Source organism: Danio aesculapii, chromosome 9 (genome assembly GCF_903798145.1).
Source record: "Danio aesculapii chromosome 9, fDanAes4.1, whole genome shotgun sequence".
Lineage (NCBI taxonomy): Eukaryota > Metazoa > Chordata > Actinopteri > Cypriniformes > Danionidae > Danio > Danio aesculapii.
Window position 1 is genome coordinate 34,823,140 of NC_079443.1, and position 18,345 is coordinate 34,841,484.

The 18,345-nt window shown below is 35.5% G+C and overlaps 1 protein-coding gene across 2 annotated transcripts in view; it reads left to right on the forward strand.

The window, feature by feature from the left end:
• Positions 1 to 18,345, forward strand: part of kdm6a (lysine (K)-specific demethylase 6A) — a 73,416-nt gene that overhangs the window by 33,910 nt on the left and 21,161 nt on the right. For both annotated transcript variants that reach the window (XM_056465561.1, XM_056465563.1), the window contains 5 exons: positions 9,179 to 9,233; positions 9,701 to 9,735; positions 13,423 to 13,516; positions 16,065 to 16,191; positions 16,578 to 16,676. In XM_056465561.1, coding sequence (XP_056321536.1) covers positions 9,179 to 9,233; positions 9,701 to 9,735; positions 13,423 to 13,516; positions 16,065 to 16,191; positions 16,578 to 16,676 — 410 coding nt within the window. The remainder of the gene's footprint in view (positions 1 to 9,178; positions 9,234 to 9,700; positions 9,736 to 13,422; positions 13,517 to 16,064; positions 16,192 to 16,577; positions 16,677 to 18,345) is intronic.

Here is an 18,345-nt window from a genome sequence, read left to right on the forward strand (position 1 = left end):
ACTGTGTTTACCAATCAGGAGCTTGCTCTTGTAGGGGCGTGTTTATGATGTAGTGCCTGTTGTTGGTGTCCCGAGGGAAAATCCTCCTGCTGACACAGAACAACAGCTCATCAAATTGGGCTTGGCTCAGTCAGAAGTACAGCTGAAAGCCTCCATCATCTAGGTATAGTATCTGGAGGAGTTTATGAACTCCCAGAGCTGGGTGCACCTTTGAAAGGATATAGACGAATTGCCAGTTTGTAAACATTCACGATGCGCGCACAGCGAGGTTGCAGAAAACACGGGAGCACACGCATTTACAGTGAGAGAATGACATCCGATGCGGAACAGAGTTTGTTGTTGTATTAGAGATGAGTTATATTGAGTACATATTATATATATTAATAACTTGATGCGTTCTGTGTATTATAACAGCTTGTCACCCAGTGATAAGCACAGTTGTTATGCAAAAGTAACGTTAAAGTGAGTGGCGGTCGTCTGACAGGTCCATTTGCCATAGCACGCTCCCAATGGATATTGGATAAGATGAAATGGCCAAGCATCCAGCCCGAAATATACAAATATCTCATTGAGACTCCAAGTGATTTTACAAGAGAGAACTTAAATGCCTGCAAGTCTTTGGATGCCAACAATTTTGTTCTGTGTGGTCATGTGCAAGAAATAATGTTCCGTGATTACCAGATTCAAATCTTTGTAGTGCTAAAAAAAATCGAGGTTCTGCCTAGCCAAAGATGAGGAAAGAAGACAGAACTGTACAAGGCCTGGGTAATCGTCAACAAGCAAAACAACTGAATTCTGACAGCGAACGGCACCTGTATGGCAGGGTATGTGAATGTACATTTTTACGTTTCATTCTAGCCATTCAGTGTCTGCAGTTTAAACAACCATATTTAACTGTTTTTGCTGAAATTGCTGCTATTAAAAACGAGTAACGTGTATGATTCAGCATAGTGTGAACTTACCTGATATAAAAAAAACTGCAGAGTCAAGCATTTTTAATTAGGTCCTCACTCCATTCACTCTTTAAAGCCTGTTGGCCAAAAACGTCTACGTTTGGCATTAAAAGCAGTGTGCTGTACGGTAAAATAAAAATTTTCTATTTTTGGACTTAAATTTGGAATCCTACCGCACAACACGACATATTTGCTATTGCAACCAGTCTTTTTTTGACGTAGGTTAGTAATTTCCCTATAGTGGACTAGACACGGCGCAGAACGAATCTACGCTACTTTCTCAATAAATCCATGTTAGCCATTAGCAACAAAACTAAAGTGACTGGCCAGACAGAAGCCCTGCCATGACACAAATGAAGTGAGTAAAAAATATTCATGTGTCTATTTATACGCAAGCCTGTTGTGAACACCCCATAAGAGATCCAGAAAATGCTTTCATTCAGTGCGAGTACAGCATTAGAAAAATTGGAGGTGTGGCATGGTGCGGCTGTTCAGACCAATGACTGTATAAAATATGGACAACACGACAGCGCCATTTCCCATTGAAGGCTTTGAGGGCAAAAAGCCTCCATGACGGGCACAAACTGTCGCAAAAGACTGCTGAAATTGGAGCCTGGGCATGCGCAGAAGGATTGTCTGATAGAGCCAGAGGAGGAGCCGCGGAATCGAGCACTATCGACCACTAATCGACCGCCGGCATCTGCACTATAACAACGGCTCGCTGATGTAAATATAAGCACTTACGTTTAAAAACACGCAATAATATACGATTTAAAAACTGTGTGATGTAAGCTATTATAATTTAATAAAAGCAATACATGTTGGACTGCAGAAATAAACAATCTCATACACTCTAGCCTGAGTTAGACTAATATGAGCACAAAACATATTCTCTTTATAACAGGGTTGTTATTTGTTATCTTCATAGGGGTAGAAATAACACTTGTAAAATATGAACAATAACATAAACAACACAAACATTTTTAGAAAGGTTTTTTATTTTTAATTAGCAATCAACAGAACTCAAAATATAGCCTACACACCATAGATAACGATTTACCATGCGGGATAAATACAGCAAGATTTCTAAATATAAACATGATATTTACACATCCCAACCCTGTAATTCTTCATTTTGGACAAAACTTCGCAGTATTAATGCATCAACTGATGTCCATCAGCTGCTGCAACATCGCTTGTATTGTTTAGTATTTTTGCTTGTTTGTTGTTTGCGTGTTTTATTTGTTGTTTTTTGCCTCCGTTTTCATTTGGTTTATTCAATGCCTTCATTATATCTGACAAAGAGTCGGGCCGAGGGGTAAGTCTCCGGCGCAGGCGAGAATCTAGCCGGAACTGGCCTGAGTGTATTTTGCTATCTGGGTGGCTAGGCGGATATCAAAAACCTTGACCTTACCAAATAAACAGTGTTCGACCAGATCATGTATGTCAGAAACTATAGTTTACTGCTGAACTCATTTTATCATGGTAAAATAACACCGAAATCAAACAATAACACTTCAGTCTCCTGCCGAAGCTCAGACGGTCTGCTTTGAGAAACTGTCGATCACAGCTGCTAATCACGATGACACGCCCAGCAATAAATAACTGCTAAAAACAAACTGTTCACAAAAATAAAGATCTGCACCTATATATCAGCATGATAACCAGTGCCTTAATTGACCAAAACCATCTTTCGGGACATTTTATTGCAAGTGTAATTAATTTCTTTATTTGGGCTCAAGTCTTCTTCATTAACACTGAGGAGGCGGGCTTTATGACTTGTACTGCAGCCAGCCCCCAGGGGGCGATCTAACGGTTGAGACCTTCACTCAAAAGCAGGCTTGCGGCACACTTGGTTCAGACTGACACAGGCACAAGGAGTCATGGTGTTAATTTGTTTCTTTTAATGACTGCAGTAAAAAATATGAACAATTATTTATACTGTACAACCGTACAAGCTAAAAATGCTCATTTATTTTTATGGGCTTCTTGAAGAAAATTAAGTACACTACTAGTACATTGATATTAGTATACTTACTAAATAAAGTATACTTCTATACATGACCTTTGCTTTAATATACTTTTTACTAAGGGTGTGTTTACTAACTTAATAAGATCAGTCTTGTACAGCCAGGGGTAGTATTGCCGCTCTGACCCAAGTTGGGTCAAAGTTAGAGATGCTCTGATCAGAATTTTTGCAGCCAATACAGAGTACTGATTCCTTGTCATGGTGATCGGCCGATACTGAGTACCAATTCTGATGCTTCAAGCTTTATAATGCATTGCGCACATTTTCCCTCCAAGTATGAACCTTAAGAGAAGATCTTGCCTTACCTAAGAGAATAAATCATGGATGCTGCAAATAATCCCTTAAACACGTCTCTTATAACCATTTAGGTGTGAACATGTCATGGCCAGAAGCAGCTGTATAGAAACAATGGCTGCACTTGCAACAAAGAGAACATCACTCGCACGAGGTGCCAACGCATCTGTATATATTTTAGCTGCTGTGACGCGAGCACATGGATTGCCCCCACACATCATTTACCTGTGTTGTGGCTGCTTGCAGGCTATGCATACGGGAGCGCATGTGGGTCTTCGGTCCTGGCGCATGCACTCATTCCCATACAGCGGTGAGTGGCTATGTTAAACTACACCATGCGCGATTTAGAGAGCAGAAATTTGTAATCGTGCGACCATGTAGAGACAGAAATCACATGCCGTTGTGTAAATAAGATATTACATACAGCTATTTAGCTTGTTTATTAAAGAAGTTGTGATCTGGTGCTATATATAAAATACAATTAACTTGAGTTCGAGGGTGGCTGGGCAAGCCGTTGGGAGGATGGGGCGCCCCTCATGTTATTTTAACTTATTATTTCTGTAATTAATTATTTCACAAGCACATCAAAAGCCTGTTTTAACTTTCAGCTTTTGTCAGTAAAAGTCATGGAACTTGACATTTGGTTTAAAGTGGGAACTCTGTACGGTGGAGGCGAGACCCATGTGCAAGCAACATATGATGAGAGAGGCGAGAAATGCATCTGAGTAGCATACAATGTTGAGAGAGGTGAGACGTCTGCATGAATAGTATACTATTATGAGGGAGGCAAGACATTTGTATGTGTATTTAAAAAAAAAAAAAAACTCTACCTATTTTAAGTCCGTGGGCACAGTTAGAACTCAAGATACAAATTATTATTTGTATAGAATTATGACATGCATCTATTGTTATTGCCCTAAAATAAATGTATTCATTTTGTTAAATAATAACATTACTGATCCAAAGTTCTCAATGATCTTAGATGACTAGGGTTGGGTACCGCAACCTGATGCCATTATAGCACCGGTACCTTTGTAACCGGTATGTACCAGATCAAATCAGCATATGAATTTCGGTGCCACTGGTGCTGCGACAAGGACGTAAAAAAGGGGTGCATCAAAGGCACACACAGGTACGCGTTGTCACACCATCTCTAAACATTTTATCCTAAACAACTTTGAGAAATACAAACAGGCGATGTCAGGCGTTTGTTCTTGTTGCTTAGGGAATGGAAGCATGCAACGCATGCAATACAGCGCATTCGGTGAGTGAGCGACTGTCTTCAGATCAACACGCATGATCGCGTTCATCAAATTTGCTTAAACTAAGCGTTCTAAAGCGTATTTTACAAGCAAGGATTCTGACACAGCAACGTGTGCACTTGCTCTCTGTCAGTGACGGTGCTGTGCGCATTAGCCTAGTTCCCCGCATTTGTCAGAGGTTGACGCCCAAAAAACTCGTTTAGTTTTGCCTTCGTTCATCTTTGATTTCTGTCTTCAACACATGATTTATTTACAACACATTTTTAAACATAATTGTTTAACTAGTTTCTAATATCTACTTTTTTATCTTCCCCATGGTGACAGTCAGTGCATAACATTTTAATAGTTTTGCAAGACAGTTGTATTCAGACAAAAAGTCCCTTTAAGTGTTTTATAGTCTTTTATTCCGATTAAAGTGTTATTTAAAGACTTAATCAGTTAACTACGAAAGTTGAAATTAGTCAAATTATTTTGTAACTGATTTGTTGTGTATATCAAAAATATACAGTAAATATTTCCTAAGGAGGCTAATAATACTGACCTTAAATTTATTTTAATTAAAAACTGCGTTTATTCAAGAAATAAACAACAAGAAATGCAATTTATGACTCTATTTTTTATTTTTATAGGAAACTGAAAATTTTCTGAAATATTATTTTAATTGAATGGGAGGGCAAAATAAATTGACTTCAACTGTAGGCCTATCTGTTAAACAGGTGCAACAATGTGCCTTGATGTACTTGAATGTAAGAAATGTTATCCTACACCAGTACAAAGTTACTTGTCAAATAAATGAACAAGGAAGAATATTTAGAGTTCAAGTTATTCAATTATCTTGTTTATGAAGATGAAAAAAATGACTTTGAATATTTTTTTAAGTATTTTGTGATGCATGTTAAAGTGTGATCATGAAAGAAACATTCAAAAAGCAACTCATGTAAACCCCTTGATCATATTATTGTCTTGTTCAGATTAAGGCAAATCATTAGATTACTGATAACCATGTAAACATAGTCACAAGCTCCAATCCTAGAAAAAAAGGAGTTCAGTATTTTGATGACAGCCTTTCCACAGGTTAGTAATAAGCTAATGTAATTTCATAATGCAAATCCTAAATTCATGCTAACCAACAAATGATCAAAGAAAATATTTTAATGAAATTCAAATATATAAAATATGAATTGATGTTTACTTTAAATTTTAATTGTATTGATCTATTAAAATAAATTTTTTAAAGATTTTTGTCAAATAAAAGATTTTTCTAGTCATCCATCTTAATTTTGTGGCTTAAGTATCTGTTCAGACACCGTTTTGGCACGGTACCGTTTTAAATGTATCGAATTAGCACCGGTATCGAAATAACCCCAAACGATACACAACCCTACAGATGACAGAGTTCCCAATGACAGGATAGGCCAATGCAGTGTGTCTGTTCACAGTACACAGTCTTAAGATGCTGTGCAGGGGTAAAATTGGCTCATCACATCTTTTTTTTGTTTTACTGCAGTGTCTAGCTTTCTTTTTTTTCCCCCATGCAGAGCACATCCTCAAAGTGTGTCGTCTCCATTATTAGAACTGTTGTAATGCCTGCTGTTGCAATGAGCCGAAAAGTGTCCTCTTCTGCATTTCACATGTTTGTTTTTCCCTGTTTACTTCTGTCATCCCATCCTGCAGTGAGCGAGAAGCCTAACGGCAGGCGTATGTTGTGTGAGTGATGAAAAATGCCTAGCGGTAACAAGTGAGAGAGGGAGAAGCGGAGAGCAGCGTGTCATCTCTCGGCTGCTGCCGCTGCTCTCTCCTGAATAGTAATCAGTATTAGAGAGAGAGACACACTGGTAATCCTGCAGCATTATCTACTTGCCAGTCGAGAGCCATAGAGAACGAGCGAACATGTAGGAAGCAGTTGGTCAATGGAGACTTGCTCAGCACAAAAGACATGCTATGGTCAGTAATCCACGTTTTGTTTGTTGCAGGATGTCTGTATGAAGCAGATAGGTGTGTGTTTGTACGTTTTATTTGTTTCGAATGATTCATTGGCATGTATGCACTGTGATTAAATGTTTGACTTTGAATGCTAGTCCATGGCAATAATTCTCTATTGGTGACCATTTTGGGCTTATCCTGGAAAAAAATTAGTTTGGTATCTGTTTTTAGTAACTCTGTCATATTTGAACTCTATTGAATGCATTATAATGGACAGGCTGGTTGTAAGTGTCGACTGTTGGAACGTCCTGCACGCTGGACATCAGGGCATTGTAATGCATGGCCATGTTCCTCAGTTGTTGCTATGCAGGTGCATGGGTTTCCACAAACTACCTCTACGCTAGGACGTGTTTCAGTGCTTTATTTAAAAGGTGAAAGAGGGTTTGCTTTTAAGCTGGTTTCTTGGTAACCTGAACAGCTGGTGGTTCTTCATGCCTAGGGTTGTCAAAAGGGTTGTGATTAAGGTTGTGATCATGCTGCTCACAGAGTGGTTTCTGTGCCTCGCCATATTTTTTTGTACAACACTAACTGTCTCGATGACTGCAGGATCACATCCAGCTGACCTTGCTGCTGCATTTCATCTCATAAGGCAAATCACTTCAGTAGCTATAGGAGTTAAAGCTTTTATTAATTAAATAAAGGCTTTTTTCTCTATCTCATTAAAGTAATTCATCTTGCCATTTGCTTTTGTGTTAAACTATTTAGAATCCCAATTTTCTGGATTACTGTTGCTATAGTACAGTTAAAAATTGCAGTACTTTTAATTTTGTTGTAATTTAGTGTAAAGGCACATTGTGTATCTATATATTTTAGTTGTTTTTTTGTTGTTGTTGTAAAAATAATAAAATAAATATATATTGTAAGTGTGTGTGTATATATATATATATATATATATATATATATATATATATATATATGTATATATATATGTGTATATATATGTATGTGTATGTATGTATGTGTGTGTGTGTGTATGTATGTATATATATATATATATATATATATATATATATATATATATATATATATATATATATATATATATATATATATATATATATATATATATATATATATATATATTTTTTTTTTTTTTTTGCAATAAAATTGCTGTTTGACATGAGACAAAAATATGTTTATGCTTTAAATATGATGGTATTACAATTTTTTTATGTAGCACAGCAAAAAGAATATACAGAAAATGTAATTGTGCATGCATTGAATTTAATTGTTTTTATTTCAGGGTGTCTGCAGGGTTTTAAAAAGTCTTTAAAAATCTTAAATCTCAGAATCCAAATTTAAGGCCCTGAAAATATTGAAATATTACTGAAATATTGTGTTGTAGGTCTTAAATCCTTTTTTTAAACGGGTCTTAATTTTATTTTGTTCATGTATTGCTACCCAATCTGGCCAACACCCATACAATCACGAACAACCCATCTCAATAAAACTTAGCATAATAGTTTAATTATTTTCCTAACAAAAACATTTGTTTAAAAGTCCTCCATGTATTTACTGCTGAGGACACCAACCTGGACAGATTGTTGTGCATAGATTTAGTTTATAGTTTTTTTAAAGAGTTTATTTTAGGGGAAAAAAAGTATATGGATACAAGTAGGACTTGCTTTTTTTTACACAATATTTACAATATATGTTGCTGAAAAATATCTAATATATAAAAAATGTGTATTATTAATTGTTATTGTATTATTAAATGTTTTATATACTAATCATTTTTGATAGGCCAAATAAAAATCTTTTTCATCCGTGCCGTTTGAAAAATTCCTTGTTGTTTAGCCCTTTATGAGTCTAACATTTCATTCATACTGGTCTAAAAAATGTGTTAAGTCTTAAATTTAACTTGGTGAAACCTACAGAAACCCTGTATTTACACTTATTTATATATTATAAATATTTATTTTAGTATATTTAAATATTGTTTATTTTTCATTATTTTAAGTAATAAATCTTATTTATTTGAAAATTACAATCATTTATTGTTTGGTATATTTTGGCCTTGATTGCACAGAATTATCTGATATCGTAATTATGTGAGATTCACCCATAAAAATGAATGTAAAACATTGGCAGCTGATGAACACATAGTTATGAGACCTTTTCTGAATGGTTAGAAGCTGCATTTTTTTAAACACATCTGGTGATCATAAGTCTATGGCCAACATCCAAATGACTAATAATCATCATCTCACTGGATGTGGAGTCTCTGGGTACTTTGATAGATGGAATAGTGATTGAGGTTGTTTTGGGAAAACGGTGATTGATGCATGTCCACAAGTTCTCTCTCCATTCTATAATAGTATTCTATTTTCATTTAGCTGAATTTAGTTGAATGTGTTTTTAATGGAGTTATAATGATAAAGGTTTGCGTTATTATTCCCATATGGCTCTTTCCAGATTATTAGAGGCAGCAGATTTATTTTTTTGGAGGTATAACAGCATTGAATGGAGTAAAAAGTATTTTCACTGCAGCCAGTTTCGTTTCTTGGGTCATTATGTTGGTATGGTATTGGGATGCCAAAATTAATTTGTGCATATCTGTTGGACCTCAGCTTGATGATTTAGTATATAAAAATACTCATTTTCTGTAACTGTTAGCAACCCTTTCCAGTCTAATCAAACTTCATCTTGCCTTGCAGCATTTTCAGCTGGCATTGATTGACTCCACACCCTGCACTTTGTCCAAAGCTGAAAGTAAGTGCCTTCCTAAAAATGTTCTCTCTTATTTTTTTATTAAACATCATTTTTAGGAACTTGCATTGTATCCATGAGCGTTTTTTTAACCAGTAAAGACAAATTGTTGTCTCTTTGAGAGGATTTCAAAGGAAAAAGGTTGGCTTGCCTTTTGCTCAGTGTTCCCTCAATTAGATTTTTCCCTGTACCATTTCCATCCTCCCTGAGACTGTAGTTGCCAGGGAAACTGCATGACTGGATTCAGCTGTGTTGCCTTGCATACGGGCAGCAATGATATGCTTGAAGTGCACAAAGGGCAAGCTAATATTCGTCTTCCTGGTGTCTGTATGCCTGTGAGCTTATTATTGCTCAAGCCGCGAAGACAAAGATACGCCGGTTTAATTTTTGACTTTATCAGATTTGGACGTACTGTTTGCATCAGAAAAAGGATTTACAGTATTAATCAGTTCCTCTTTTTGTATCCACAGTTCAGTTCCACATTGCTCATGTATATGAAATTCAGGTGAGTGTTCCCCTTTTGTGATGATTTATTAAAGATGCTTAAAGGAAGTTTCACTGATACTCATGTTTTGGGGTGAAATGTTCTGTATATTTTCTGTTATTATAGCCCCCTGTGCTCAAGTGACTGTTTGCTTGCATTGGAATGTTTGTTTTTTCTGTTCATATGCATGTTTAAATTTAGCATAAATGTGTTTCTCACTGAATTATGATGGATTTTTCACTCATTTTCAGAATAAAAAAAAAAAACTGGTTAAAGTAGACGCTTTGCGTACATATGCTTTGTGTATTTAAAACCAAAATGGGATAGTAATAATGTAGCCATCTATAATTTTATGAAAATTGTGTTAAAAAAAACGTTTATAAATGTATAAAGAAATTGTTCCATGTGCTTTATAGTATTTATTTAATTAATCTCCCCCAAAGGTCAACATCTGCCAAGAAAAAGCAGACCAATTGCTGAATTTCAAATAAGGCAAAGTACCTAAAAATGTCTCTGTTTGGTATGCTTTTTAGTGCACTTGCACACCTAAAGTGTGCACAAAAACCGGTCCATCACAATGTGTAGAATTACTGAATTTATACCCTCTTTCAAAAAAATCAACAAATTGCTAACATTGATAACTCAATAGTATTTTAGTCAAAAGAATATGATCACACCGGCTTTCTAGAGATGTAACAATTCACCTGACTCGCGATTCGATACGATCCATGATACTAATCTCACAATTCACGATTTAGTCGAAAATTTTTTTAAACAAAGATATTTGAGACAAATTTGACATCAACGTTTACAAAAAAAAATCTTTTCTGCGATAACTAAATTATAATTTTAAAACAAAATCCAATTAAAAAAGTGACTAATGCTAACTAAAGAAGACTCTTTAATATAAACAAACAAAAACTGCGACTTAACTTTTTTTTTTTTTTTTTTTTGAATATGTTTTCTGTCGTAACTGAGATTTTTGCACATTGACAATGTCCCCTGCTGATACGAAAACTCTTTCACTGGGAATTGAGATGGCTGATGTGGAGAAGAAAGCCTTTCCTAAACCAGAGAGCAGTGTATACAGAGGTGGTCAATAACCCCCTGTGCTCTTGGGGCTGGCCACTGGCATTAAATGCTGATTGTAAAATATGATTTAATAAGCAATTATTAAAATATGCTAAATAAACTAAACTAAATTGAAAAAGAGAGAGTAAAAAAGGAACAATCTAATACCTGGTTCTGTAACAGCACAGCTTTCTCATTCAGTCTGAAAAACATCTTCACACTTTCGCTATGAAAACACTGATGGCACGGTGCAATCTTCGTAGCACTCATCAAAGCAAGCATAGCTGCCAATCCACTGGTCCGCGTGGTTTGGCCTATTAATAGCTTTTTGCGTATAGACATCTGTGACAGTAGTTTTTCACTGTGCTCCATCATATTCGTTGTTCTGTTAGTGTGAGTAAATGTTTGCACACAGTGTGTTTGTTTGACACCTCACTGCTGTCATTTTAGTCTGCCGCCCCACATATTCCTCGCCACTGTGCAGGTAAAGCGAGTTTGCGCCTGTAAACACAGCCCCCCCTCTGTTCAAAACACGCATCGCAATTGATTCAACATTTGCACCAGTTTGAATCTTCACAAATTTGAATAAATTTTCCACCGACTAACGGTGAATTGTTACATCTCTATGGCGTTCTATTTCTGATTCTTTTTCTCCTTTATCTCTGTTTATTTGGGATGCAAACCTGATCATTATTTTAGGATCTGCACGAAAACCATAAACGAGGTGGTCTTGGCCCGTTTTAACTCAGAAGCAGTTCACTTGTAGTGAGCAAGCAATCTGACTCAACGGATGAACAAGCTGGGCTTTATCACAATGGCTAATGAGTCTGTGAAAAATGCCATTGTTTGTCCAATGCCTCTATGAATTAATTCATGAGTTAACTTGGAGCAAAGATGATGTGTAATTCTGAATGGAAATTTGGTCAAAAGAAGACCTTTTAAAGTGACCATTCAGAACACACAGCCTTGACTGCTGTTCAAAAGGATAGAATAATATAACAAAAGCTACAATAAGCACACACAGTTGCTGTTTATCAGTTATGATGAGTGATTGATATGAGCAGAATACCCAAACAATAGAGAGATATTCTATGAGCAGTCAGATCAAAGTTTACTTGTATGCAAGAAATGTTTGTCCGTTTTGCCTTATAAAAAATGAACCAAAACCAAAAAGAAATTGCATCATCGTAACCGTTTTGGAGCAAAGCAAAGAGTCTACAGTTATGAAAATGCTCTTAATCTAAACATTAGATGCAGTGCTTAGCATACATAAGTACACCCCTCACAAATCTATCATTTAAATTCATATTTTTAATAGGTTAAGTTACAAATACGTTTAAGTTAATAGGTTAAGTTAAGTTAGACAAATTACAATGTTATGTCTAACGAAATAACTTACGATAATAGTCCAAAAACTAGCACAGCCAAATTTATATGTTATAGCTAAATATTAAATATTAATAAAAAAAAGAGGAAAAATCAAGAGAAGCTAAATTATTATTTTTAATTTAGTTGACATTTTGTAGGTTGTAATTATTTTTACAATATTTAGCTTGAATTTAATTGCATTCTCTTTCAATTTCTAAATATGTTTCATGACTAAAATATTATTTTAATAAATATATCTGTTTAATAAATCTGTTTTGTTTAAATGCACCAAAATACATTGCCTATATTCACTGAGAAATGGGTAAAATAAATTTTCAAAATGGGGTTTACTCTGTTATGCTGAGCACTGTATATCTTACAGTTTCTAAATCTTCACTATTAAATTGTGTTTTCCATATGATTTTAAAATTTCTACAGACCAAAAAAGTAGAATTAGTCATATTTACAGGTTCTTTGTCATAAATGACTGCTTGGAAATGTAGCAGGTCCTAAAGATGACAGGGTGTTTTATTGGTGCTTGGCTTTTCTTTTGCTCCGTTAATTTCCCCTGCCTAAATATAAACACTTGATTAATGGATTTACTTTTTTAGGTGCCACCTAAAATCCTGTGTGAGTGTTCAGCCAAGGGATCTCCTCTATACCTTCAAATGTTTGCTCCAACTTACCTTTACTAAGTCTGTGTGATAAGGGGCATTGTCCCTCATTCAGTCTTTTTGTTCAACTAGAACTGTTAGATTTGATTTGAAGATGATATAAACGTACATCTTTTTTCTATCAAACCTTTAACCTGCCAGGCAGGCACTAGGTTTTACAATGGGTTGATTTTATTGTACACCACACAAAGATGAGTTTGCTCTCATGTTTGTAAGCCCATTCCTGTTTGGAGTCATATTGCTTTGGTCAGTTACCAATGGTGGTCAGCAATCAGCTCCAACAAAGATCTGTGTCAAGGTCGCTAAGAAAAACAAACACTTATTCTGAGAGGGCTTCTCAAGTTGCACTGATACAGAACATGTCTGTGTTTGTCTGACTTGTTAAGTCTGGTCTGGCCTGCACTGACCCTCCCCCTGTGTCTGTCTGTGTGTCTCCTTCTGTCTGGTCTGGTCAGTGTCCAATGTGTTTCCTCTCTTCCTGAGAGCGTACATTGTGGTCACTCTGACGGGGCCCTTTGTGTTCACCCAGAGGGGCCGTAAAAGCACTGACCCTTTTGTCCGTTAAAATATTTCTGCCCTCTCTGTCTGGTTGCAGAAGAAATACCGCATCGCAAAGGAAACTTACGAGAGTCTGTTACAAACAGAAAATCTCCCTGCACAGGTGAAGGCAACTACGCTCCAACAATTAGGTGAGTGTGATTTAGCCACATTTCTACTTCACATAGTTCAGATAATCATTATAAAGCTGGAAATGTCATCCAAGTTATGATTTTTTGCTTGTTATGCTCAGCTATTAAATATTTCATTAAATGAGGATAACACCAAGTGATTACAGTGTTCAGTAAAATGTTTTTTTGTCAAACCTTATCCAGCAATCGGAAACATCTGGAAAAGTTGTAGAAATTTATTCATTCTTAGACCTGTTGGAATCTGGACTTTACTTTCAGTTTCTTGTGTAGATGTGGTGTTTGCTGTGTGATTTCAGCCTTGATCTAGTCAATAAATGGCACGGATGAAATGTCTGGAATAGACATAAATGAATGTTAAATCATAATAAATATAACATGAAAAAATAAATGGCATTTTTGTTCTAGTCATGGAATATAAAGGGTATTTATTTGTTGGTTCAAATTGTAGTGTTCAATCCATCAAAAATAAGTTTTTCTATAGCATATTTATTATGTCATGCTGTTATGATTCCTGTTGTTATTAATAGGTTATTTTTCAGCTCCATTTGATTCCTTTCACACTCCTCAACTTGCAATCACTTAAGTCAGATGCAGTCATCAGACTGTAGCTGTTAAATAAGCATGACATGTCTGGTTAACAATGACAAGGATCTGAATATATTTGATTTATCCAAATATATTATTTTTTCTCAAAGCGGCTATAAAGTAATGCAAAAGGATATTCAAGCTAAAACCTTTTTAATATTTTAACAGTATTTTATTCATTTGCAGGCAACAGTGGCCTGTTTTTTTCATACATTTAAATGTCATGGAAATTCAGCTTTTTAGTCAGTGGAAGTCAAGGAATTTGCTATTTAGCTTACAGTATGAACACTTTTTAGACAGATTTTTAAGAACCAATTTTGTTTTTAATGTTTGAATACATTTACATGGTAGGGTTGGATGATATGGAATAAATGCAAATTTGATTAATTGTTATATATATTTTTATTATTATTTTTTTTTCTGGAGAATGTCTTTATTTGTTTTATATCGGCTAGAATTAAGGTAAAAATTATTAGCCCCATTTAAGTTATATTAGTTTTTGATAGTCTACAGAACAAACCATCATTATACAATAATTTGCCTAATTACCCTAACCTGCCTAGTTAACCTAATCAACCCAGTTAAGCCTTTAAATGTCACTAAGCTGTATAGAAGTGTCTTAAGAAATATCTAGCCAAATATTATTTACTGTCATCATGGCAAAGATAAAACAAATCAGTTATTAGAAATGAGTTATTAAAACATTAAATCAGTTGTTAATGCTGCTGTATTTAAAAGAATATCTCAACAATGACTGAAGTTATTAGAGGGTCCATTAAAAAGCGTAACCTATTTTCGGTGGGCAATAATATTTGGTTTCCCATTGTTCAACATTTCTGCTGTGTTGTTGGCTCTTAGATCAATATAGAGTAAAAAAAGTCCAGAGCTTATCATTGTTATTGACATAAATTTTATTGCAATTGGATATAATGTTGTTTATCGGCTCAGCCCTTTTACAAGGCATATTTTGACATGCACTGTCAAACCATTTACCTTTTTACTGTTGCCATTTAGGTTTTAGAATAATTATATAACAGCTTTCAGATTAGATAATTGTTCGTAATTTTAATTGATTAGGATACATGCATACAATCTTGAATAATGTATTCCGCCATGCCTTTTACTCAAAAGAATCTAGTGATGTTTTCAATAACATCATCTCATCATGCACAAACCAGGGTCCTCCAGGGTGTACACTTTGCTAAGTGCTAATGATAAATGTGCAGATTGCTTTAGGAATGCTGCGGAGTGGTTTGACTAAGCACGATTCATAAAATAGGATGTGGCCCCAGTGAAGGTGCATTCCAGGATGTGGCTGTCTGTAAGGTGCTAGAACTAATCAATAAGTAATGCAATAATTCATAAATGTATTATTATTAGTGGTGTGTTATGTATTCTCAAACACTCACTTTTCATCACACAGAGCTTCTTTCTTTTGTCCACTCTGGAAAAAAAAATGTTCTGCCATAAAACCATTGCCACATTGCCCCTGCAATTGTCGGCAATGGTCTGGTTGCTGTAGTAACGGGTCCCGAGTGCAGGCGCTTGCCACAGGTGTTAAGAAGTTGCCTGGGATCAGCGCCTAGGAGAATCCAGGCCACATGGGGGAAGTTCTTTGTCTGCACACTGTCTAGTTCTCCTTAACAACTTGCTGGGTGGGAATAGTGAGGAAAAGGGGTTGTTTGGATGGAGCCATCTCTGCTGGGACCTTTTGAAGCTGCTGGTGGTTGTAGAAACCACCCCAGCCCCCAATCCTACCAACCCCACCTCACTTCCCCAACCTACCCTGAAGACAGAGTGCAAACCATTTGCTCACTTTTTGAGTGCCGGTGTAACAGCCTGCACAGCACAGACTGTGGCTTAGTGGTAGAGCAGAGAATGTTCAGCTATTGATGGAGTTCCAGAAATGCTGTTGAGAATGGTGTTTTTGATTTAATCCTCATGTTTCCCGCCACTCCTTTAGGCTGGATGCATCACACGGTCGAACAGTTGGGAGATAAAGCAAACAAGAACAGTTATGCTATTCAGTGTCTGCAGAAGTCCCTAGAAGCAGACCCTAATTCAGGACAGTCTTGGTACTTCCTGGGCAGGTAAGAAACCATTTATCTTGTGTGGTAGAGTTTTCATTATTTTACCTGATGTTACTATACAACTGGTTATTGTATTGTAGTGTAGTGTATTGTATTATATTCGTTGTTTTTTTTATGCATTAATCTGAATATTACTGTTAGTGTTCATCTGTTGTTTGCAAATATTTTTGCTGATGTTCTGAAGTTTATGTTGGTTGAAGTTAGTACATTTAGTAAGTTGCTTTTTATTTCCCTGATCTCAAACTGTAAAAGCAAGGCACAGATTGATTAAATGTATTTATCTTGACCTAGTGTATGATGTTTTGGTCATTATCTCAAATTTAAGCTCTGTAACTTTCCTAAAAGTCTATGTATTTGATGTTTTATTCATATTTTTCATAATTCAGGTGCTACTCAAGTATTGGGAAGGTTCAAGATGCCTTCATATCTTACCGACAGTCTATTGATAAGTCTGAGGCCAGTGCAGATACATGGTGCTCAATCGGGTAAGCTTTTAATGATTGTTGTTTATCTGATTTAACACTTGTGACACTCATTACTCAGTACACCTCTTGTATGATAAAATGAGACTTGCGTGTTGTATTGTTAGTTGGGTGTAAAAGGGGTCATGTGGGACTGAGGCCGTGGGTTTCTATTGCTCTCAGTGGAGAAAAAGAAATCCTCATGTGTCTGGATATTTAAGCTGGAGCATTCACCAGCACCCCAGAGCTGTACTCCCCTTTTTATCTCCATTCAAAGAATGAAAGTAAGAATTAAAGAAATGATTACTCAACAAAGTAGCAGCCAAAAGCTGATAGGTCTTTCCTCTTGTATTCACTTTTACACTGTAGCATTTTCTAAACAATCCTGTACACATCTGCAAGAATGGGTACAAATGCTGTATTATGTATATGAATGTTAGGCTATTATTTGGCACTGTCCCCTTGGTAGTAAACAGAACCTGTAATTGACAATATGTTATTGGTGGCTCGGTGCTCCTATCTATACATAATTTTCAGTGTAAGATGTCTCTGCTTTTGATTTTAATGTTAAGTAAATTCATGCTTGTTATGGATTTACTTATGGAGCGTTAGGAAACATTTGAGCACTACCAGGTAGTCCATGCTCTGTATGTTTGTTAGTGCTTGCCATAAATCTGCAATCCCCTAAACATGGTACTATGCATGTTCATGATGTCATTGCTCTGAAAGTCTCTTGTTTTTAGGTGTTAACACAGATAACGAAAATGTAAAATGTAGAATGTAAAAAGAAATGATAACACTTAAATAGTTCTACAAAGATTATAGCAATTATCTTTTATACCCAAAAAAAATCACTCAATTAACAGTGTATGTTTTTTCATATTGGAATGCTAAAAAGATGTTAAGACATTTCCCAGACTCGTAGCCAGCCTAGGGAAAGGGGTGGTTCTTTTTTCATTTAAAAAGTGGACAGTTTTTTGTAGTTATTCACTTCATTTTCTATTTAATTATGAGGTGTAAATGCTGCATTTAGTGGCATTTTAAGCACTGTTTTTAGCTGGTTTAGCTTGTTGGATGGTCATCAGAACCACACTTTTTGATGTATTAAAATATTTCCTAAAGATTTAGAGTAAAAGAAAAAACTTATTTTTAAGATACAAATTTATTACATCTGTCATTAATTTGATACATATATCATTAGGAAAAAAGTTTAAAATTAAAAACTGTAGCCTATTGTCATTTATTACGCAAATAACAAACTGAGCAGCAGATTCAACTTTCCTCAGATTTCCTCAACTTTCACAATTTGCCCATTTGAACATTGAACAATTCAAAATAAATAAATTAATATAATAATAATTATACTACTACTACTACTACTACTACTACTACTACTACTACTACTACTACTACTACTAATAATAATAATAATAATGTTGAGTGTGGTGATTTTTCTAGTCTCTTTTGTAAAAAGTACATTTGAAAATTCATGGATAACAACAATAGCTTAATTAGTATTTATTTCCTTGTAAAATGTGTTCTCTATTTAACAACAATAAAGAAGGCCCGCAGTGAAAGATGACTTCATTTACGTCAGATTTCACCTTTTATGGGTTATTTTCACTGTTTATGATGGCATACCAGTCAAATTAGGACAAATAAGCTCATGTATGAGACACATTCTGGGCCTTTG